Here is a 23040-nt window from a genome sequence, read left to right as displayed (position 1 = left end):
CCACAAGGTAGATGGGGACAGAGATAACTGGCGCCTTCCAGACCCCTGCCTGAGGCAGGAATTCCACACCTCTCCTGCCCTCCACCCTCCCCTCACTAAACAGCTGTATAAAGGAAGTACCTAAGCCCCCGTTTTGGTGCGAACTCCCCTGGCCCACTCTCGGACCAGTGAGTTTCGCCCGGGAGCGCAAGATTAAAACCTCCCCCCTTTCCACGGCCTGGACTCTGTGTCTTGTTTCCTGCGTCGCAAACCTTTCACTGGGGGCCAGGCCTCGGGGACCGTGTGACGGGAGCTCCGCGCAGAAGGAGGGTCAGGACCGAGACCAGGGCCCAGGCCTGCGCTCGGGTCTCAGAGGAGACAAGGTCCTGGGGGGGGGGGGGGTGCGGGCAGCTCCGTGGTGGGGACCACCCAGCGCCCTGGTTTCACTTCTCCTCTCCCAATCTGTGTGGCGCCTCCGTCCTGGATACTCGTGACGCGGCCCCACTCCTCACTCCCATTGGCTGAGCGGGTTCCAGAGCAGCCAATCAGCGTCCCCGAGGCCCCCCACCCCCGGTTGTAACTCCTCCGCGGAAGCGCCCGGACTCAGAGGGTCCCCCCCGACGCCGAGGATGCGGGTCCTGAGGCCCCCCACCCTCCTCCTGCTGCTCTCGGGGGCGCTGGTCCTGACCCCCAGCCGGGCCGGTGAGTGCGGGGTCGGAGGGGGCGGCTGTGCGGGGAGGAGCGAGGGGACCCGGCGGGGGCGCGGGCCCGGGAAGGCGCGTGTCCAGCCCCGACCCTGCCCCCCGTCCGCCCCCCAGGCCCCCACTCCCTGAGCTATTTCAGCACCATCTGGTCCCGGCCCGGCCGCGGGGAGCCCCGGTACATCTCCGTCGGCTACGTGGACGACACGCAGTTCCTGCGGTTCGACAGTGACGCCGCGAGTGGGAGGATGGAGCCGGGGGCGCCGTGGATGCAGCAGCCGTGGGTGGAGCAGGAGGACCCGGAGTTTTGGGACCGTTACACGCAGATGGCCAAGACCCACTCACAAATTCTCCGAGTGGACCTGCAGGACCTGCGCGGCTACTACAACCAGAGCGAGGACGGTGAGCCGCCGCCGGGCCCGTCACCACCCCCCTCCCCACGGACGGGCCGGGGCCGCCCCGAGGGTCTGGGTACAAGCGTCACCCCGAGGCGGCGGCACCCGCCCGGCCCCCACCCGGGAGGAGCCCGTGGGGACTGTGACCCGATTTCACTTTCAGTTTTAGATTCACTTCCCCTCGGGGCGGGGCTGACCTCGGGGCGGGGCTGACCTTGGTCCGGGGCGGGGTCAGGGTCTCACTCCATCCAGTTCATGTATGGCTGCGACTTGGGACCCGACGGCCGCCTCCTCCGCGGGTACTGGCAATACGCCTACGACGGTACCGACTACATCGCCCTGAACGAGGACCTGACCTCCTGGACCGCGGCCGACATGGCGGCTCAGATCTCCAAGAGCAAATTAGAACGTGTCGGTGAGGCAGAGCGTGCAAGGAACTTAGTGGAGGGGGACTGTGTGAAGTGGCTCCGCCTTTACCTGGAAAAAGAGAAGGAGACCCTGCTGCGCGCAGGTACCAGGGGCCCTGGGGCCACCCCCTCTCCCCGGGGCTGGGGCTTCTACAAGGAGACAGGACAGGGGGTCAGTGTCAGACACCCCTCCTTGGGGTCAGGGAGGGAGCCCCCCTGGATGTCCATGGCCGGATACCAGAGGGACCCCTCCTCCTCTCAGGGACAGGTAGGGGTGCAGGCTCTCCTGGGGTGCAGGGAGACCCCCTGACATAACCCATCAGCGGTTCCCGTGGACCCTGCAGGGGCTCTGGGACCCACGGGAACCTTCTCTCTCAGGCCTTGTGCGCTGCCCCCCACCCCCTGTGTCTGAGGCCTGACCCCAGCTTTTCTGAGTCACGTGGCCTCCACCCAGGTCAGGACCACAAATCCCTTTTCTCCCCTCAGGGACCTGCCTCCTGCCCTGGGCTGTGTCCTCTGAGTCTAGAACTTTCTAAAGACTAGGAGGTCCTTCCAGGGGCCTCTGTCCAGGATGGTGTGTGTGCTGTGTGCTCCCTCCCCCACCCAGGTGTCTGTCCACTCTCAGGATGGTCACATGGGCGCTGCTGGAGTGTCCCATGGCGGATGCAAAGTTCCTGCATTTTCTCCCCTCAGTCCCTCCAAAGTCACACGTGACCCACCACCCCGTCTCCGACCGTGAGGTCACCCTGAGGTGCTGGGCGCGGGGCTTCTACCCTGCGGACATCAGCCTGACCTGGCAGCGTGACGGGGAGGACCAGACCCAGGACATGGAGCTGGTGGAGACCAGGCCTGCGGGGGACGGCACCTTCCAGAAGTGGGCGGCCGTGGGGGTGCCCCGTGGAGAGGAGCAGAGATACACGTGCCATGTGCAGCACGAGGGGCTGCCCGAGCCCCTGACCCTGAGATGGGGTGAGGAGGGCCGTGGGCACAGAGCCTCTTCTCAGGGCAGCCGGGGCCCTGGGGGACTCAGTGGGGTCGGGGCTAAGGCCTGGGGTCAGGGCCCTCACCCTCCCTTCCCTTCTCCCCCCAGAGCCGCCTGCTCACACCTTCATCTCCATCCTCCTGGGCATCGCTGGGGGCCTGGTTCTGCTGGGAGCTGTGGCTGGAGCTGTGATGTGGGGGAGGAGGCGCTCAGGTGGGCAGGGGTGGGGTCTGAGTGTCTGTCCCACTGGGGGTTCAAGCCCAGGTAGACATGTGTTCCGCCTCATTCACGGGAAGCGCCGTCCCCACGCGTGTGATGGCCAGTGTGGGGCTCTGTGCTCACACTTACTCCTCAGTGAGGCCCGTGGGAATTGAGGGACCCACTTATCCCCTGATGATGCTGGTGGTGGGACCCCGTTCCCAGCAGCCCCAGGTCAGAGGGCAGGTCCCTGCTGAGCACAGACCTCCAGGAGGGCGGTGCGTCCAGTCCCCACCCATGCACTTCCCTCAGGTTTCCTGGTCCTGTCCTGGGTCTGTACACACGGTTCTGGAAACTTCTCTGGGGCCCAGGACTAGGGCTTCCTTAGGACCTCCTGGCCCTGCCTCCTCCCTGGTCTCTCACGGGATGTTTTCTTCCCGCAGGTGGAAAAGGAGGGAGCTACACTCAGGCTGCCAGTGAGTATGGAGGGCTGACCCCTGAGTCCCTGTGACAGTGCAGACGGGAGCCATGGGTGACCCCTCCCCCATAGTTCCTCCTTAGTCTCCTGTCCTGGGGCTCTGACCCCGTCCTGCTGTGTCCCCCCCAGGCAGTGACAGCGCCCAGGGCTCTGATGTGTCTCTCTCGGCTGTTAAAGGTGAGACCTGCCGTGGGGAGGGGTGGGCAGAGGGAGGCCTGGGCAGTGGGGGGTCTGTGGGACACTGTGAGCATGAAGTGGGTTTGAGAATGTCACCAGTTCCAGCCACTGCCCTGGATCTGCTCATGATGATTGTCCTCCACAGCGTGAGGAGCTGCCCTGTGGGGACTGAGTGATGGAAGGTGTGTCCACGCTCCCACTTCCTGACTCAGGAACCTCTGATGGGGGGCTGGCCCTGCCCTGATCCCCACACTTTCCTGTCAGCAGAGGTGGGTTTGGCCCTCCCATCACTCTCCTCACTCCCAGGTGCTCTGAGCCGCAACTTCCTGCTCTGAATTGAAATGAGATACTTGATGTGACTCTGCTTGTTCATTTCTTGCCAAGAATGCTTGGGGGTTAATTAAAGTTGAAGCTCCTAAACTCTGAGGGTAATAAATTGAAGCACCAAGAACTTTCCAGAACCGTGTGTATTCTGGACCTGTCACAGGTGGGACAGGAGGGGCTGTGAGGTCGGAGTTTGGTCGGGGCCTGTGCCTGGTCAGTGCTCAGTGCCTCCCGGGGCCCTCACTGCACCTGCACTTCCACAGCGCTGCGCCCCTAAACCAACAGCAGCCTCTCCCCACATCCAGGTCCCTCTGGGCTCAGTACTGGAGGGAAGGACCAGAGAGAAGGCGGCAGGCAGAGCACAGTCCCAGCAGGAACTGACCTCAGAGGGGGAATCCCTGGCCCTCACAGGGACTCCCATCCCCCAGGCCTTGTCCCGGGTCCTAATGCAGCGCCTCTCCAGGACCCTGGACAGCGAGCTTCCTGAGGCAGGTCAGCCTGGGCCCGCCCTCCGCCCTCCGCCCTCCACCCTCCCCTCCTGGGTGTTTGGTGTTTCTTTGCTGTGGTGGGTGTGAGGCCTGTTCCTGTTCTTGGGTGTGAGTCCTGGTCTCATTCTCTGGGCGTCCCCGTCTGACAGACACAGGAGGCAGGTCGCCTGTCACTGTCCCACAGGCCCAGGTCCCTGCACACAGGAGCCCTCATTGGAGGTGGGTGTTCAGGCTCCTCCTGCTCTTGCCTCCTTCTGGGCCTGGCTGTTCCTCCGTCTCTCCCTGAGCCTCCGAGGATTTAGCAGGAGCGGATTCCCCCTCTGAGGTCAGTTCCTGCTGGGACTGTGCTCTGCCCGCCGCCCTCTCTCCCGTCCTTCCCTCCAGTGCTGAGCCCAGTGGGACCCGGATGTGGGGAGAGAGGCTGCTGGAGGTTTGGGGGAGCAGCGCTGTGGACGTGCAGGTGAGTGAGGGCCCCGGGAGGCACCCTGAGCCCCAGCCGCCCCAGGACAGCTGTGCCGGGGCCACAGCCATGAGGTCTCTGTGTCGGGAACAGGGCGGGTTCTGTGACGGTGACCCCTCAGCCAGGACTTGGTGACCCTGTGACAGCTGCTGTTCCCTCTGGGGCACACGGACCTTGGAGGGACCTCAGGCCGGCCCTGACCCCACAGTGATTCTGACAGCGACATACACCGGCCCCGGGGCTGTGGTTTCCTCTGTACGTGAACGCTCTGCTGACGCTGTGCGTCCTCCACGGAGTGTCCACGGCTTCATGTCTGAACAGCTCTGTGTCCCCTCATCACCATGGGCTTCCTGTGGAAATGCTCAGGGTCACCGTGTCACACCCACTTGCCGGTGGAAGGTCTCACCTTCCATTGACCCCACAAGGGCTGTGAGGCCCAGGGAGTGGGGGGCTCCCCCTCAGGGCGCTGAGCGCAGGCCCCGCTGCGGCCTCACAGGGGCAGGTTCTATGGCACAGAGACCAGCTGCCTCTTCCCCAGAGCCAGGAGGGTCTGTGCTGGACGGTGGGGGCGCGGAGGAGAGGGGTCCCCTGTGGGGGGTGGGGGAGGGGAGAGGGCTTTGTTTGTTTGCTGTCCTCACGGGAGGACATTGTTCCTTTGGCTTTTAAGGAGAGAGGAGGGGGAGGGGGGAGACACGGAGAGACACATCCATGTAAGAGACGCACCTATTTGTCGCCTCCAGCACGGGGATCCCATGGAGCCGGCACCGAGGTCCATGCCCTTGACCGGATACAGCCTGTGACCTTCAGTCCGAGGGCCGCACTCTCCACTGAGCAAAGAGGCTGGGAGAGGAGGGTATTGCCATGTGGGGGGTCAGCAGGGGCCTGGTTGGGAAGGGCACTTCTTACAGAATATTTTAATTGGTTTCAGAGATGGAGGGAGAGGGAGAGGGAGAGGGAGAGAGGAGCATCAATGATGAGAGATGGCTGCTTCCCACATGCCCCCAACCCGACCCCATGGGGGTTGAGCTCACAACCCGGGCCTGTGCCCTGACCAGGAATCGAACCATGACCTCCTCGTTCCCAGGCTGATGCTCACCTGCTGAGCCACAGCAGGGGGCTGGGAAGGGGACTGAGGAGAGATGAGGAGGTGCTGGGCGTGTATCCAGGAGTGTGAGGGGGCAAGTTCTCTCCAGGCGGGGAGGCCTCAGCAGACGCACTGGGCAGGGAGTGGGTCCGGTCCGTGGTGGGAGCAGCCTGAGGCCAGTGAGGCCGGAGCAGAGCGCAGGGGGAGGATCCGCTCCGTGGCCCTCGGGGAGGGCGGGGCACGAGGGGGAGTGTGACTGAGAGTTCTGAGCTCACACCCATGTGGGTGGTCCCTTCTTTGAAAAAGACCAGTCTGGCTGGGCCGGGGGCTCCGCGGTTGAGTGTTGACCTTTGTAGTTGAGTTGATTCCAGGTCAGGGCACAGGCCTGGGTTGTGGGCTGGGTCCCCAGTGTGGGGCCTGCAGGAGGCAGCTGATGAAGGATTCTCTCTCATCGTTGATGTTTCCAGCTCCCTCTCCCATCCTCTCTCTGAAATCAATAAAAATATATTTTAAAAATAAAGGGTCCGGCTGGCTGTTGTGGGCAGAGCAGGGTCCTGAGGAAGGGCAGTGGGGCTGCAGGGAGGGAGCCCACACCTCCCCGTGTCCCAGGGAGAGACTGGTTTGGCTGGGATGTGAGGGGTGGGGACAGAGGGAAGTGGTTGGACACCGAGTCCATGCTAAAGATGGAGTCCCAGCATTTCCCAGTAAGTCTGGGGCGGGAGCAGGAGTGGAGGAGGACACCCCAAAGCCGTGCCATGCCAGTAGAAGGTGGGGCTTGTGGTCAGCAGAGGGGGAAGGGTGGGCAGGGCCTGTGGGGAGCGGTGAGCCTGCCAGGCCTCCCCCTGGAGGGAGGTGATGGGGGAGTCCGGGCGCTGGACGCTGAGTGTGGGGGCCTTTAGGAGGAAGGTCAGGCTGGAGGAAGTGTGGGGGGGGGGCAGACAGGACAGTCACAGCCTGGAGCGTGGCTGGGCCCCAGGGAGCAGGGGCTGCAGGAGGGACAGGAAGGAGAATGTCTCCTCAGCCCCACCCCTAGCGCCCAGTCCGGTTCTGGGCGGAGACCAGGGAGTCTGGGCCTGTGCGCGGGGTCGCCTGGCTATGGAGCGAGATGCAGGGGCTGCGGCGTTAGTGACCCGGCTGGTGCTGGTGCTGCTGGGCTCCAGGTCACACATTGGGGAGCGAGAGCCGGGACCAGAGCCCCCCGCTGCACCAGCCTCCCCGGGGGCTTGTCTAAAAGGGGGGGCCTCGGCCCTGGCCAGGTGGGTTCAGTAGATAGAGCTTTGGCCTGCTGACCAAAGGGTCCTGGGTTCAATTCCGGTCACAGGCACAGACCAGGGTTGCAGGCTCCTCCCCGGTCCAGGCCCAGGGTCAGGAGGGGCTCCGTCCAGCAGGGACTCACTTTCCCAACGGCCTGAGACAGGCGGCAGCCCAGAGGCTGAGACCGGCCCTGCGCCCCGGGTCTGAGCAAGAGGAGAGTCCGCTCCCCCCTGGAGGCCTGTGTCCTGTCTTGGCGCTGAGCGTGGCCTCCCCTCCTGCGGGCGGGGGGGCCAGGAGGGGGGCTGCCCTCATCACGGGGCGCCGGGGCTGAGGGTCCGCCGGCGCAGCAGCCAGAGCGAGTCTGGGTGGGGGGCAGCCCCGAGGCTGCACCATGTCCCGGGCCTGGCCTAGGGTACCCAGCAGCCTGCTCCCCCACCCCCCTGCTGCGGGCAGCAGAGACTGGGTGTCGCTGAGGCTGCGGGGAGCCCCGCCCCCGGGAGGGAGGGAAGCCCTGGGAGGTGCGGCCGCTCCCTGGGAAGCGCACTCTTTCCGGGGATCCCGGGTCCAGCGCCCGGAGCGGGGTCGGGCCTGGGGGGACCTGGCGCTGAGCCCTGGGATGGGGGCCCAGTATCACATCCTATAAACTCCAGAGCCCAAGGGAAGGCCTCCCGGCCCCCAAGACGGGAGCCTCCTTTTTTGGGGGACCCGCGTCACAGTCAGGGGGACCACATCGCAGAGGCCACGTGAGGAGGAGCCCCCAAGGGAGCCCCCACTTCCCCCCCACTCGGCTGCCCACGCGTCCCCTTCACACGGACACGCCCCGTGGGCCCCGCGTGTTCCCATCAGGTCAGCGCTGGGGCCGCGGGCCCCGGGCACAGAGACCTCGCAGGCGGCCAGGACCTCGCAGGCCTGGGGGGCCTTCAGAGCTGGTCCCCCGGGTCCCCCTCTCATCCCCCTCCTTCCCACAGCTGCATACAGCCAACCCTCTTTTTTATTATTATTATTTCTATTGGTTTCAGGAGGAAGGGAGAGGGAGAGAGAAGGAAACATCAATGATGAGAGTGAATCATGGATCAGCTGCCCCCTGCCCATCCCCCACTGGGGTGAGCCTACAACTCAGGCCTGTGCCCTTGATCAGGTATGGAACCGGGACCCTTCAGTCCACAGGCCCATGCTCTATCCACTGAGCCACACCGCCCAGGGCTAGAGCCAACCCTTTCATCTGGGTACCCATAGTTCGTTAAACTGAAGAGACTCCTGAGACCCAAACTCTCCCCTTGTCCGCAGGGCCACCCCCTCTTTCCCTGAAACCTGTCTGTGCGGGGCCGCCCTCCCCACGGGGGTCTGCGGAGCTGAGAGGTGGCAGCTGTGGGGGTGCAGGCGCCTCAGGGAGAGCTGCCGCCCTGGATTCCTAACTGCTCCGGACACCGCCTTCTGAGACGGAATCGGCGTCCACGTCCCGGTCCCGGCCTCGCCATCCTGGTCCCCATCCCTCAGCCTCTTCCTCCTGGGCAGCAGGACCTGGGCGCCCAGCAGCTGTGGGGTCCCCCTGCCCACGGTGCCCCGCCTGGGCCTGCACACTCCCACATGGACCCTTTATTACAGGAGACGCTGCAGCCACTCATTCATATAGCACAATAGTGTTGGAAGGAAAGGGTTATGCTTTAAAGCGTGGATACTGAAGTGTTTAGGGGTGCCGGCCATGGTGTTGGCAGGTGGTTTTCCAATATTTCAGCAGAAATTGTGGAAAACTGGGATCTGGGGAAACTCGTGTCCCACTCTGTGAGCTGCACAGCTTCCCTGGGCTCCACCGCGAAGGTCTCCGGGGCTTCGAGGAACACACGCCACATGCAAGGAGCCCGCGTGAGGACAGGAGCCCGCCGGCAGCGCGGCCTGGGCATCGGGACCCACCGGGCCCGGGAGGGTTCCCACGGGGTCAGCTCCACCTTGCAAAGCGCTTTTCAGGAACGACCGCTTCTGTAGGGTGAGTGACCCGTCAGAGGGGAATGTGCACACTGACCTGAAAGGTGCTAGAAAGTACGCCCCCTGCACATTTCTAAGGCCGTATACTTCTTTTTCTAAACACACACCATATTTGTACTGATTTCAGAGAGGAAGGGGCAGGGAGGGAGAGATAGAAACATCAGTGATGAGAGAGAACCGTGGATCAGCTGCCTCCTGCACACCCCTCCCCCCAATTGGGGATCAAGCCCGAAACCCAGGTATATGCCCTTGACTGGAATGGAACCTGGACCTTTCAGTCCGCAGGCTGACGCTCTACCCACTGAGCCAAATCAGCCAGGGCCAGGCCGTATATTTTCATGCATTGCCCGCTAAAGAAGAGATGAAACGCAGAAGCAAATATGAAAACCCGGTGTCTCCCAGGGGGATGTGCAAGGGCGTAAAGTGGGAGCAGTCCCCTCCTCTCACCGCCTCATTTATCTGGGAAATTGGTATCCTATCTAATAAAGAGGTAATATGCAAATTGACCATCACTCCAACACAATATGGCTGCCCCTGTGTGGTCAAAGATGGCTGCCTTCATGTGGACACAAGATGGCCAACAGGGGAGGGCAGTTGTGGACGATCAGGCCTACAGAGGAGGGTAGTTAGAGGTGACCAGGCTGTCAAGGGAGGGAAGTTACAGGTGACCAGGCCAGCAGGGGAGGGCAGTTAGGGGTGACCAGGCCAGCAGAGAGGGCAGTTAGGGGCAATTGGGCCTGCAGGGGAGCAGTTAGGCGTCGATCAGGCCTGGCAGACAGAAGTGGTTAGGGGCAATCAAGCAGGCAGCCAGGTGAGTGGTTGGGAGCCAGCAGTCCTGGATTGTGAGAGTGATGTCCGACAGCCCGTTTAGGCCCGATCCCACCTGGGGTCCCAGATTGGAAAGCATGCAGGCTGGGCTGAGGGACACCCCACCCACCCCCAACCCCCGGGAGCCTATTTCCTGCACGGGGCCTCTATTTTTTCATAAAAACACTATTTCTGTTAACATCTCATAGGTTACTAACAAGCTACATGATTTGGTAATTTTACCACCCTGCATGATTCCCTGTGTGTTAAATATTGACAGACGTAAACCATGTAAACAAGATTTTCGTGAGGTTCTCTTTCCTGTGTGAGGCTGCACAGAGATGGTGACCCCAGAACCTTGGAAAGTCCCTGAACAGCACGGCGCCGGGGCCAGGCCTCGGGGGACCGTGTGACGGGCGCTCCGCGCAGGAGGGGGGTCAGGACCGAGTCCAGGGCCCAGGCCTGCGCTCAGGTCTCAGCGAGGGACAGAGTCTGGGGGGGCAGCTCCGTAGTGGGAACTCCAAGCGCCCTGGGTTTCACTTCCCCTCTCCCAACCTGTGTCAGCGCTTCTTTCCTGGATACTCGTGACGCGCCCCCACTCCTCACTCCCATTGGCTGAGCGGTTTCCAGAGCAGCCAATCAGCGTCGCCGGGACCCGGTTTTAACTCCTCCGCGGAGCGCCCGGACTCAGAAGGTCCCCCGACGCCGAGGATGCGGGACATGCGGCCCCCCACCCTCCTCCTGCTGCTCTCGGGGGCGCTGGTCCTGACCCCCAGCCGGGCCGGTGAGTGCGGGGTCGGAGGGGGCGGCTGTGCGGGGAGGAACGAGGGGACCCGGCGGGGGCGCGGGCCCGGGAAGGCGCGTGTCCAGCCCCGGCCCTGCCCCCCGTCCGCCCCCCAGGCCCCCACTCCCTGAGGTATTTCCGCACCGCTGTGTCCCGGCCCGGCCGCGGGGAGCCCCGCTTCATCTCCGTCGGCTACGTGGACGACACGCAGTTCGTGCGGTTCGACAGCGACGCGGCGAGTCCGAGGGAGGAGCCGCGGGCGCCGTGGATGCAGCAGCCGTGGGTGGAGCAGGTGTACCCGGGGTATTGGGAGGAGGAGACGCAGATCAGCAAGACAAACGTACAGAATTACCGACGGAACTTGAACATCCTGCGCGGCTACTACAACCAGAGCGAGGACGGTGAGCCGCGCGCCGGGCTGTCACGAACCCCCCTCCCCACGGACGGTCCGGGGTCGCCCCGAGGGTACAGGGCCGAGCTGCACCCTGAGAATGTGGGACCCGCCCGGCCCCCACCCGGGAGGAGCCCGAGGGGATAGTGACCGGATTTCATTTTCACTTTTAGATTCAGGCCCCTCGGGGCGGGCAGGGCTGACCTCGAGGCGGGGCGGGGCGAACCTCGGGGCGGGGCTGACCTCGGGGCGGGGTCAGGGTCTCACACCTACCAGAGAATGTATGGCTGTGAATTGGGACCCGACGACCGCCTCCTCCGCGGGTACAGTCAGTGGGCCTACGACGGCACCGACTACATCGCCCTGAACGAGGACCTGACCTCCTGGACCGCGGCCGACATGGCGGCTCAGATCACAAAGCGCAAGTGGGAGGCGACCCGTTTCCATGAGCGCAGGAGTAACTACCTGGAGGGGGAGTGCATTCACTGGCTGCGCCTTTACCTGGACAAAGGGAAGGAGACCCTGCAGCGCGCAGGTACCAGGGGCCCTGGAGACGCCCCCTCTGCCCCTGGCCTGGGGCTCGTACAAGGAGACAGGACAGGGGGTCAGTGTCAGACACCCCTCCTTGGGGTCATAGATGGGGTCCCCTGGATTTCCTGGTCAGGTACCAGAGGGACTCCCCCTCCTCTCAGGAACAGGTAGGGGTGCAGGCTCTCCTGGGGTGCAGGGAGACTCCTATGAAATAACATCAGGAGTTCCCACAGGCCCTGCAGGGGCTCTGGGACCCACGGGGACCTTCTCTCTCAGGCCTTGTGCGCTGCCCACACCCCCTGTGTCTGAGGCCTGACCCCAGCTTTTCTGAGTCACGTGGCCTCTACCCAGGTCAGGACCACAAATCCCTTTTCTCCCCTCAGAGACCTGCCTCCTTCCGTGGGCTGTGTCACTCTGATTCTAGTACTTTCTGAAGACTAGGAGGTCCTTCCAGGTGCCTCTGTCCAGGCTGGTGTGTGTGCTGTGTGCTCCCTCCCCCACCCATGTGTCTGTCCACTCTCAGGATGGTCACATGGGCGCTGCTGGAGTGTCCCATGGTGGATGCAAAGTTCCTGCATTTTCTCCCCTCAGACCCTCCAAAGGCACACGTGACCCACCACCCCGTCTCTGCCCATGAGGTCACCCTGAGGTGCTGGGCGCGGGGCTTCTACCCTGCGGACATCAGCCTGACCTGGCAGCGTGACGGGGAGGACCAGACCCAGGACATGGAGGTGGTGGAGACCAGGCCTGCGGGGGACGGCACCTTCCAGAAGTGGGCGGCCGTGGGGGTGCCCCCTGGAGAGGAGCAGAGATACACGTGCCATGTGCAGCACAAGGGGCTGCCCGAGCCCCTGACCCTGAGATGGGGTGAGGAGGGCCGTGGGCACAGAGCCTCTTCGCAGGGCAGCGGGGGCCCTGGGGGACTCAGTGGGGTTCGGGCTGAGGCCTGGGGTCAGGGCCCTCACCCTCCCTTCCCTTCTCCTCCCAGAGCCGCCTCCTCAGACCTTCATCTTCATCGTCCTGGGCATCGCTGGGGGCCTGGTTCTGCTGGGAGCTGTGGCTGGAGCTGTGATGTGGGGGAGGAGGCGCTCAGGTGGGCAGGGGTGGGGTCTGAGTGTCTGTCCCACTGGGGGTTCAAGCCCAGGTAGACGTGTGTCCCGCCTCATTCACAGGAAGCACCGTCCCCACGCGTGTGATGGCCAGTGTGGGGCTCTGTGCTCACACTCTGTAGTGAGTCCCGTGGGAAATGAGGGACCACTTACCACCTGATGATGCTGGTGGTGGGACCCCGTTCCCAGCAGCCCCAGGTCAGAGGGCAGGTCCCTGCTGAGCACAGACCTCCAGGAGGGCGGTGGGTCCAGTCCCCACACATGCTCTTCCCTCAGGTTCCTGGTCCTGCCCTGGGTCTGTACACAGGGTTCTGGAAACTTCTCTGGGCCCATGACTAGGGCTTCCTTAGGACCTCCTGGCCCTGCCTCCTCCCTGGTCTCTCATGGGATGTTTTCTTCCCGCAGGTGGAAAAGGAGGGAGCTATGCTCAGGCTGCCAGTGAGTATGGAGGGCTGACCCCTGAGCCCCTGTGATAGTGCAGCCTGGAGCCATGGGGGACCTCCACCCCATAGTTCCTCCTTAGTCTCCTGTCCTGGGGCTCTGACCCCGTCCTGGTGTGTCCCCCCCCCCCCCCCCAGACAGTGACAGCGCCCAGGGCTCTGATGTTTCTCTCTCGGCTTCTAAAGGTGAGACCTGCCGTGGGGAGGGGTGGGCAGAGGGAGGCCTGGGCGGTGGGGGGGAGTCTGTGGGACACTGTGAGCATGAAGTGGGTTTGAGAATGTCACCAGTTCCAGCCACTGCCCTGGATCTGCTCATGATGATTGTCCTCCACAGCGTGAGGAGCTGCCCTGTGGGGACTGAGTGATGGAAGGTGTGTCCACGCTCCCACTTCCTGACTCAGGAACCTCTGTTGGGGGGGCTCGTCCTGCCCCGCTCCCCACACTTTCCTGTCTGCAGAGGGGGACTGGGCCCTCCCTCTCCCCATCCCATCCCCTTCCCTGCCTTTCCTCCCTGGGGCTCTGAGCTGCAACTTCCTGCTCCCCTATTGAAATGAGAATCTGGATGTGACTCTGTTTGTTCATTTCTTGCCAAGAATGCTTGGGGAGCCGAAACCGGTTTGGCTCAGTGGATAGAGCGTCGGCCTGCGGACTGAAAGGTCCCAGGTTCGATTCCGGTCAAGGGCATGTACCTTGGTTGCGGGCATATCCCCAGTAAGGGGTGTGCAGGAGGCAGCTGATGGATGTTTCTCTATCATCGATGTTTCTAAACTCTCTATCCCTCTCTCTTCCTCTCTGTAAAAATAAAATCAATAAAATATATTAAAAAAAAAAGAATGCTTGGGGAGTTAATTAAAGGGGAAGATCCTAAATTCTGAGGGGCAATAAATTGAAGCACCAAGAACTTTCCAGGTCCCGTGTGCTTGCTGTGCTGAGCCTGTCGCAGGTGGGACGGGAGGGGCTGTGAGGCCGGATCGTGGTCGGGGCCTGTGGCTGGTCAGTGCCCAGTGCATCGTGGGCTTTCACGTGGTCACTCCTCGGCCGGGTCCTCTCTGCTCCTCTGACCTTGTCCCTCAGGGGAACCCTGTCCCACCAGGACCTGTGGTCACAGGGACTCCCATCCCCCAGGCCTTGTCCCGGGTCCTAATGCAGAGCCTCTCCAGGACCCTGGACAGCGAGCTTCCTGGGGCAGGTCAGCCTGGGCTCAGGCCTGGGCCCCGCCCTCCGCCCTCCCCTCCTGGGTGTTTGGTGTTTCTTTGCTGTGGTGGGTGTGATGCCTGTTCCTGTTCTTGGGTGTGAGTCCTGGTCTCATTCTCTGGGCGTCCCCGTCTGACAGACACAGGAGGCAGGTTGCCTGTCACTGTCCCACCGGCCCAGGTCCCTGCACACAGGAGCCCTCATTGGAGGTGGGTGTTCAGGCTCCTCCCGCTCTTGCCTCCTTCTGGGCCTGGCTGTTCTCCTGTCTCTCCCTGAGCCTCCGAGGATTTAGCAGAAGCGGATTCCCCTCTGAGGTCAGTTCCTGCTGGGACTGTGCTCTGCCCGCCGCCCTCTCTCCTGTCCTTCCCTCCAGTGCTGAGCCCAGTGGGACCCGGATGTGGGGAGAGGCTGCTGGAGGTTTGGGGGAGCAGCGCTGTGGACGTGCAGGTGCAGTGAGGGCCCCGGGAGGCACCCTGAGCCGCAGCCGCCCCAGGACAGCTGTGCCGGGGCCACAGCCATGAGGTCACTGTGTCGGGAACAGGACGGGTTCTGTGACGGTGACCCCTCAGCCAGGACTTGGTGACCCTGTGACAGCTGCTGTTCCCTCTGGGGCACACGGACCTTGGAGGGACCTCAGGCCGGCCCTGACCCCACAGTGATTCTGACATCGTGGATGCAGCAGCCGTGGGTGGAGCGGGAGGACCCGGGGTACTGGGACCGGGAGACGCAGATCCACAAGGGAAACGCACAGACTTTCCGAGTGAACCTGCAGACCGCCCTCGGCTACTACAACCAGAGCGAGGACGGTGAGCCACGCGCAGGCCCGTCACGATCCCCCTCCCCAGGAGGAGCCCTCAGGGACTGTGACCCGATTTCACTTTCAGTTTTAGATTCAAACCCGCGGGGCGGGCGGGGCGGGCTGACCTCGGGGCGGGGCTGACATGGGGCGGGGTCAGGGTCTCACACCTTCCAGTGCATTCTTGGCTGTGACATGGGACCCGACCCGACGGGCGCCTCCTCCGCGGGTACAGACAGGACGCCTACGACGGCACAGACTACCTTGCCCTGAACGAGGACCTGACCTCCTGGACCGCGGCCGACATGGCGGCTCAGATCACAAAGCGCAAGTGGGATGCAGGGGGTGCGGCTAAGCGTGAGAGAAGCTACCTGGAGGGCCTGTGTGTGGACTGGCTCCGCCTTTACCTGGACAAAGGGAAGGAGACCCTGCTGCGCGCAGGTACCAGGGGCCCTGGGGCCGCCCCCTCTCCCCGGGGCTGGGGCTCCTACAAGGAGACAGGACAGGGGGTCAGTGTCAGACACCCCTCCTTGGGGTCAGGGAGGGGGTCCCCCGGATGTCCAGGACAGGTACCACAGGGATCCCTTCTCCTCTCAGGGACAGGTAGGGGTGCAGGCTCTCCTGGGGTGCAGGGAGACCCCCTGACATAACCCATCAGCGGTTCCCATGGGCCCTGCAGGGGCTCTGGGACCCACGGGGACCTCCTCTCTCAGGCCTTGTGCGCTGCCCCCCACCCCCTGTGTCTGAGGCCTGACCCCAGCTTTTCTGAGTCACGTGGCCTCCACCCAGGTCAGGACCACAAATCCCTTTTCTCCCCTCAGAGACCTGCCTCCTGCCCTGGGCTGTGTCACTCTGATTCTAGTACTTTCTGAAGACTAGGAGGTCCTTCCAGGTGCCTCTGTCCAGGCTGGTGTGTGTGCTGTGTGCTCCCTCCCCCACCTGGGTGTCTGTCCACTCTTAGGACGGTCACATGGGCGCTGCTGGAGTGTGCCATGGCGGATGCAGAGTTCCCACATTTTCTCCCCTCCCCTCAGACCCTCCAAAGGCACACGTGACCCACCACCCCGTCTCTGCCCATGAGGTCACCCTGAGGTGCTGGGCGCGGGGCTTCTACCCTGCGGACATCAGCCTGACCTGGCAGCGTGACGGGGAGGACCAGACCCAGGACATGGAGCTGGTGGAGACCAGGCCTGCGGGGGACGGCACCTTCCAGAAGTGGGCGGCCGTGGGGGTGCCCCGTCCCATAGTTCCTCCTTAGTCTCCTGTCCTGGGCTCTGACCCCGTCCTGGTGTGTCCCCCCCAGGCAGTGACAGCGCCCAGGGCTCTGATGTGTCTCTCTCGGCTTCTAAAGGTGAGACCTGCCGTGGGGAGGGGTGGGCAGAGGGAGGCCTGGGTGGTGGGGAGTCTGTGGGACACTGTGAGCATGAAGTGGGTTTGAGAATGTCACCAGTTCCAGCCACTGCCCTGGATCTGCTCATGATGATTGTCCTCCACAGCGTGAGGAGCTGCCCTGTGGGGACTGAGTGATGGAAGGTGTGTCCACGCTCCCACTTCCTGACTCAGGAACCTCTGATGGGGGGCTGGCCCCGCCCTGCTCCTCACACCACCTCCCCGATGCGCCCCCCAATGTCTACATGACTCCACAGGAGACCAGAACACAGTCATCCATTGAACCCCGTTCCCTGGTTCCTCAGGGACAACAAACCAGATGCCCTTTATGTTTGTGCGGCTCTTCCCCGGGGAGAGGTCGCTCTGACATACAGACGGGATTCAGGGAAGGTGGTCCATGGACAGACAGACGGACACCATCAGAACTCTTAACATTGAGTAAAAGTCAAAAATCACATCGAAAGTTGGGCAGAACAATAAGGAGATAATTTATACATGAAAAGGCCCCGCGTCATAGGGAAGGTTCAATATGGCAAGTCATTGGATTCGCTAGCTGTGGAGATGGGTTTAAATATTCCATATATTTTGCATTTTCATACTCTTTTTAGAATAAGAGTAGTGAGTATGGAGGGGTGACCCCTGAGACCCTGTGACAGTACAGATGGGAGCCATGGGGGACCCCCTCCGCCCACAGTTCCTCCTCAGTCTTCTGCCCTGGGCTCTGACCCCGTCCTGGTGTGTCCCCCTAGTGGCACCATTGACGACAATGTCATCAGTACCAGTAGGATGGGATCATTATTGCCATTTATCAACTGGTTAGATCTAGGGTGGCACTTTGACCCGATTGAAGACCTGCGACCTCATTTGGTCTGGCCCTGCCAAGGGCGTAGGGCTGTGTCAGTTGTTTGAGCAAATATAGCAGGCTAATTTTTTTTTTAATGGTACTGTTTTTTTAAATATATTTTTATTGACTTCAGAGAGGAAGAGAGAGGGAGAGAGAGAGATAGAAACATCAATGACGAGAGAGAATCATTGGTCGGCTGCCTCTTGCACGCCCCTTACTGGGGATTGAGCCTGCAACTTGGGCATGTGTCTTGACCGGAATCGAACCCAGGACCCTTCAGTCCACAGGCCGCTGTGCCTATCCACTGAGCCAAAGCAGGTAGGGCGAGCAGGCTGATTTTTAAGCTGATAGTTGTGTATGGCCTGGGAATATATAGACATCCAATCGGCCCTTGGTTTTGTTCAACCAGCACGTGTGGTAACAGCGAGTACGTCTCTCATGTATGAGACATCTCTGTCCTTCCTCTCAATGCCGCTGTGGACACAGACTGCTCTGCAGAATAGAGCTGGTTGCCCTGGCCCATACACCACATGGCTGCCGGTTTAGTTACTGCTCAGGGTACGTGGCCGGGCTTGGGAGCGTGCAGGAGGCAGCCAATCAATGTTCCTCTCTCTCCTCTCTCATATCTACATTTCTTCTCTCTTACTCTCTCTCTAAAAATCAATTTCAAAAATCTAAAAAACAAAAAAGAATACATATTAGAAATAAAATGTATTATGTATATTTTTAAATTACACTCAACATAAATCAAATCCCATGTAGGGTCAAGAGGCATGGGTGTTGTATGTAACAGGCAAAGGGGAACTGGGCACTGTGGAGTTACGTCAGTGAGGTGTTCATGTATGCATGCAAAGGAAAACATTGAATTAAGCTGGGTGGGTACATTTGAAAAAGATAATACTGAATTTTTAAAAAGCTGGTGGCTCAGTGGTAGAGCGTCGGCCTGTGGACTGAAAGGTCCCAGGTTCGATTCCGGTCAAGGGCACGTACCTTGGTGGGGGCACATCCCCAGTAGGGGGTGTGCAGGAGGCAGCTGGTCGATGATTCTCTCATGATGTTTCTAGCTCTCTATCCCTCTCCCTTCCTCTCTGTAAAAAAATCAATAAAATATATTAAAAATAAAAATAAAAAGCTGGTTAGGGTGTCCTACATGAAAGGAGGGGTGGAGATTTGGAAATGTAATTTCTTGTGGACCAGAAACTGGTCAAATCTAAATATTGGAGGGGTACAGCCTCGCTGTGGAGGGACAGGCCCTTCATACCTCCCTGCAGTTTAAAGTGGGAAATCTGTAATTGAGCCGTTTCCCCTGAGATCCGCCCAGGAGGCCGCTTCCTCAAAAATTAAAAATGAGCCCTAGCTACAAACAAAAAGATAAGAGCTCTAGCTGATTTGGCTCGGTGGATAGAGTGTGGGCCTGTGGACTGAAGGGTCGGGGTTCGATTCCTGGTCAAGGGCACTTGCCTGGGTTGCAGGCTCCATCCCCAGTGGGGGGCGTGCAGGAGGCAGCAAATCCATGATTCTCTCTCATCGTTGATGTTTCTGTCTGTCTCTCCATTTCCCTTCATCTCTGAAATCAATAAAGAAATATATTTTTTAAAAATTAAAAATGACTTTTCTTCCGCGCCCAGCACGGTGAAGGTCGCCTCCTCTCCCGAACCCCAACCGGGGCCTCCCGGGGCCTCCCGGCCCCCAGGCTGGGATGGGGAAGAAGGGTGGGAGGCGGCACGGCACACTCGGCTCCTTTCTCAGGGGGGCCGAAGGCCGGCTCCCTCCTCCCCTTTTTTTCCTCTCCCTCTGAGGAGCCTGGTCGACCAGCACTCCCAAAACCACAGGCACAGGGTGGTGGCAGGGACTGATGGTTGCCAGGTCGACCAGATGGCGGGCCTCGGACTTAGTCTCCAGCAGCGGTGTGGACCAAGAGAGATGGGGTCAACCAGATGGTCGGCTGGACTTTGTCTCTAGCGGTGGGTTAGAGTGATTGGGTTGACCAGTTGTCTGTGGAGATGAGAGACTGGCAATTGAGTGGGGGGTGAGGCCAGGGGCAGGGGCGGGGCCGGGCCGGGCCAAAGAGCAAATAAATGTTGACAGAATTTGTTTAAAAAATTAAAAATGGCCGAAACCGGTTTGGCTCAGTGGATAGAGCGTCGGCCTGCGGACTGAAAGGTCCCAGGTTCGATTCCGGTCAAGGGCATGTACCTTGGTTGCGGGCACATCCCCAGTAGGGGGTGTGCAGGAGGCAGCTGATCGATGTTTCTGACTCTCTATCCCTCTCTCTTCCTCTCTGTAAAAAAATCAATAAAATATATATTTTTAAAAAAATTAAAAATGAAACAGCCTTTTGACCCAGTGATTCCACTTCTGGGAATATATCCAAAGAAACTTGAAACATGAATTCGAAAGAATATATGTACCCTTGTGTTCATTGCAGCATTATTTACCACTAGAGGCCTGGTGCATGAAATGCATGCACTGGGGGGTGGTCCCTCAGCCCAGCCTGCGCCCTCTCACCGTCTGGGACCCCTCAGGGGATGTCGGCCCCCTGGGAGGATTGGGCCTAAACTGGCAGTCAGACACCCCTCTCAGTCCAGGTCTCTCACAGTCCAGGACCCCTCACTTCTTCCCGCCCACCTACAGCAGAGGCGGGAGAGGCTACCACCACTGCTGCTGCATTACCAGCCATGAGCCCGGCTTCTGGCTGAGTGGCACTCCCCCTGTGGGAGTGCACTGACCACCAGGGGGCAGTTTCTGCATTGAGCATCTGCCCCCTAGTCACCAGTGCATGTCATAGCGACCCATCTTTCCACCATTTGGTTGATTTGCATATTAGGGTTTTATTATATAGGACTAGTGGCCCAGTGCACGAAAGTCGTGCACGGGGGTAGGGGTGGGGTGTTCCTCAGCCCGGCCTGCACCCTCTCCAATCTGGTACCCCTCAAAGGATGTCCTACTGCCGGTTTACAGGGATTGGGCCTAAACTGGCAGTCAGACATCCCTCTCACAATCCTGGACTGCTGGCTCCAGCCCCTCACCTGCCTGCCTGCCTGCCTGATTGCCCCTAACCACTCTGCCTGCCGGCCTGCTCACTCCCAACTGCCCCCCTGCTGGCCTGCTCGCCCCCACCTTTCCTCCCCATTTGCCTGCTCACTCCAAACTGACCCCCCCCCCCTGCTGTCCTGATCACCTCCAATTGACTCCCACTGACGGCCTGCTTACCCCCAACTGGCCCCCCTGCTAGTCTGCTGACCCCCAATGGCCCCTGCCATCCCATCCTTCCCTGATCACCCCCTGGCGACCCAAGGTCCCAGCCCCTCCATTTTTTCTTTTTCTTTTTCTTTTTTTTCAGCGCCTCCTTGAGCAGAGGCCAGGGCTGACTGGAAGCAAGTATCTAGGATTTATTTATCTTCTATAATTGAAACTTTGTAGCCTTGAGTGGAGGCCAGGGCCGGCCAGGGTGGGCAGGAAGCTTGGCTTCCTCCATTGCCGGGGCAACCCAAGCCTCCTGCTTGCTCCAGCTCCATGGCCTGCCGCCATCTTGGTTGGGTTAATTTGCATAGTCACTCCTGATTGGCTGGTGGGCATGGCTTGTGGGCATAGCAAAGTGGTGGTTAATTTGCATATTTCTCTTTTACTAGTGTAGATAGGCAAGATTTAGAAGCAGCCCAAGTGTCCATCAGCAGATGAGTGGATAAAAAAGCTGTGGTCCATATACACCATGGAATACCACTCAGCTGTGAAGAAGGAGGAGGAGGAGGAGGAGGAGATCTTACCTTTTGTGACAGCATGGCTGAGCCTAGGGATTATTATGCTAACTGAACGAAATAAGCCAGTCAGAGAAAAGACAAGTACCATAAGATTTCACTTATATGTGGAATCTAATAAACAAAATAGAAACAGACTCATAGATAAAGAGAACAGACTGACAACTGTCAGAGGTGAGGGGGTTTGGGGGCTGAGTGAAAACGGTGAAGGAATTAAGCAAAGAAAAGAAACTCATAGACCTGGACAACAGTATGGTGATTGCCAGAGGGAAAGGGGAGGTGGGGGAGGTAGGAGAGGGTAAAGGGGGGATAAATGGAGATGGAAGGAGACTTGACTTGGGGTGGTGACCACATGATACAATATACAGATGATGTGTTGTAGAACTGTTCACCTGAAACCTACTAGTATATAATGTTACTAACCAATGTCACCCCAATAAAGTCAATTAAATGTTTTTTAAAAGATATGTACCCCTAAAAATGATATGTACCGCTATGTTCATTACAGCACTATTTACAATAGCCAAGACATGGAAATAACCTAAGCGTCCATTGACAGGTGAATAAAGATGACATGGTATATATAGGTATATGTATACAGGGTGGGGCAAAGTAGGTTTACAGTTGTGAGTACACAAAACACAGTTTATTCTTATGTTATTATTTATTAATTATATTTTTCCATATGAACAACTGTAAACCTACTTCTGCCCCACCCTATATGTATATGTGTGAATATACAATTGCATTGTCTATGCATACACACACAATGAAATGTTATTCAGACATAAAAAAGATAAAATATTGTGTTTGATGGCAACACGGATGGATCTTGAGAGTATTATGCTAAGTAAAATAAGTCAGATCAAAAAGAACAAAACACATATTATTGCACTCTTATCCTATATAATAAAACCCCAATATGCAAATCGACCAAACGGCAGAATGACCAGTCGCTATGATGCGCACTGACCACCAGGGGGCAGACGCTCGATGCAGGAGCTGCCCCCTGGTGGTCAGTGTGCCCCACAGGGGGAGCACCCCTCAGCCAGAAGCCCTGAGCTGGCTCATGGCTGGTGAGCTCAGCAGCGGTGGCGGGAGCCTCTCCTGCCTCTGCAGCAGTCAGACATCCCCCGAGGGTTCCCAATGGGCACAGGCCAGGCTGAGGGACCACACCCTGAGTGCACAAATTTCATGCACCGGGCCTCTGGTGTGGAATATAAAACAAAAAGGAACCAGCAAAACAAACTCATAGATACAGACAACAGAATGGTGGTCACCAGCGGAGAAAGGAATGGGGAGGACAACTTTGGTAAAGAGAGCCGAGTATGTGGTGACAGAAGGAACCTAGACTCTGGGTGCTGAGCACACACCAGGATGGACAGATATCAAATGGTAATGTTGTAACCTGAAAGTTATATCATGTTCTTAGCCAATGCTACCTCAATAAATTGAATTTTTAAAAAATATATTTTATTGATTTTTTAGAGAGAGGAAGAGAGAGGGAATAGAGAGTTAGAAACATCGATGAGAGAGAAACATCGATCAGCTGCCTCCTGAACACCCCCCACTAGGGATGTGCCCGCAACCAAGGCACATGCCCTTGACCGGAATCGAACCCGGGACCCTTCAGTCCGCAGGCCGATGCTCCATCCACTGAGTCAAACCGGCTTCGGCAATAAATTGAATTTTTAAAAAAAATCTAACTTGATCCCAGCTGGAGCGGCTCAGTGGTTGAGCATCAACCTATGAATCAGGAGGTCACGGTTCGATTCCCAGTCAGGGCACATACATGCCCAGGTTGCGGGCTCGATTCCCAGTAGGGGGCCTGCAGGAGGCAGCTGATCAACAATTCTCTCTCATCATTGATGCTTCTCTCTCTCTCTCCCTCTCCCTTCCTCTCTGAAATCAATACAAATACATATTTTTAAAAAATCTATCTTGAGACCGGAGAACTAACAGTGCCACGTTTGGGTGGATGTTTGCTGTCATGATAATGACGAAATCTAAAATCCATGGACCCATTGTAGCATCACTTCTCCGTCAGAAGTGTCCGAGGCTGGCGGTCCCCTCAAACCCACACTCCC

General features: G+C 59.4%; 2 protein-coding genes and 1 pseudogene across 10 annotated transcripts in view; all 3 read left to right on the top strand.

Annotated features, from left to right (window-relative positions):
• The window catches only part of LOC114229990 (patr class I histocompatibility antigen, B-2 alpha chain-like), a 41350-nt gene extending 24056 nt beyond the window's left edge, over positions 1-17294 (top strand). The window contains exons 1-8 of one of the 7 annotated variants that reach the window (XM_054711171.1): positions 10392-10501; positions 10618-10902; positions 11152-11427; positions 12015-12290; positions 12412-12516; positions 12938-12970; positions 16266-16313; positions 16459-17294. In XM_054711171.1, the coding sequence (XP_054567146.1) occupies positions 10429-10501; positions 10618-10902; positions 11152-11427; positions 12015-12290; positions 12412-12516; positions 12938-12970; positions 16266-16313; positions 16459-16463 (1101 nt within the window). In that variant the 5' untranslated portion in view covers positions 10392-10428 and the 3' untranslated portion in view covers positions 16464-17294. Of the gene's footprint in view, positions 1-10391; positions 10502-10587; positions 10903-11151; positions 11428-12014; positions 12291-12411; positions 12517-12937; positions 12971-13110; positions 13159-13306; positions 13388-16265; positions 16314-16458 lie in introns of those variants that run through there. The other 6 variants (XM_054711169.1, XM_054711170.1, XM_054711168.1 and 3 more) reach the window with 6 other exon arrangements.
• LOC103304222 (BOLA class I histocompatibility antigen, alpha chain BL3-7-like) lies at positions 556-3770 on the top strand. 3 transcript variants are annotated; one of them, XM_054711179.1, is made up of 8 exons: positions 556-681; positions 798-1082; positions 1311-1586; positions 2176-2451; positions 2573-2677; positions 3106-3138; positions 3270-3317; positions 3463-3768. In XM_054711179.1, the coding sequence occupies exons 1-8, from the start codon at positions 609-611 to the stop codon at positions 3465-3467; spliced, it is 1101 nt and encodes a 366-aa protein (XP_054567154.1). In that variant the 5' UTR covers positions 556-608; the 3' UTR covers positions 3468-3768. The 3 variants fall into 3 exon arrangements, with proteins under 3 accessions (XP_054567154.1, XP_054567153.1, XP_054567152.1); XM_054711178.1 differs by lacking the exon at positions 2573-2677 and having other exon boundaries at positions 558-681; positions 3463-3770; XM_054711177.1 differs by lacking the exon at positions 3106-3138 and having other exon boundaries at positions 559-681; positions 3463-3769.
• LOC129147754 (class I histocompatibility antigen, Gogo-B*0201 alpha chain-like) lies at positions 14116-16220 on the top strand (annotated as a pseudogene).
• Positions 17295-23040: the final 5746 nt, after the last annotated feature.

This window comes from Eptesicus fuscus, chromosome 21 (genome assembly GCF_027574615.1).
Source record: "Eptesicus fuscus isolate TK198812 chromosome 21, DD_ASM_mEF_20220401, whole genome shotgun sequence".
Taxonomy (NCBI): Eukaryota; Metazoa; Chordata; class Mammalia; order Chiroptera; family Vespertilionidae; genus Eptesicus; species Eptesicus fuscus.
Note: the sequence above shows the minus strand (reverse complement) of the source record. Positions and strands in the feature narration are given on the sequence as shown.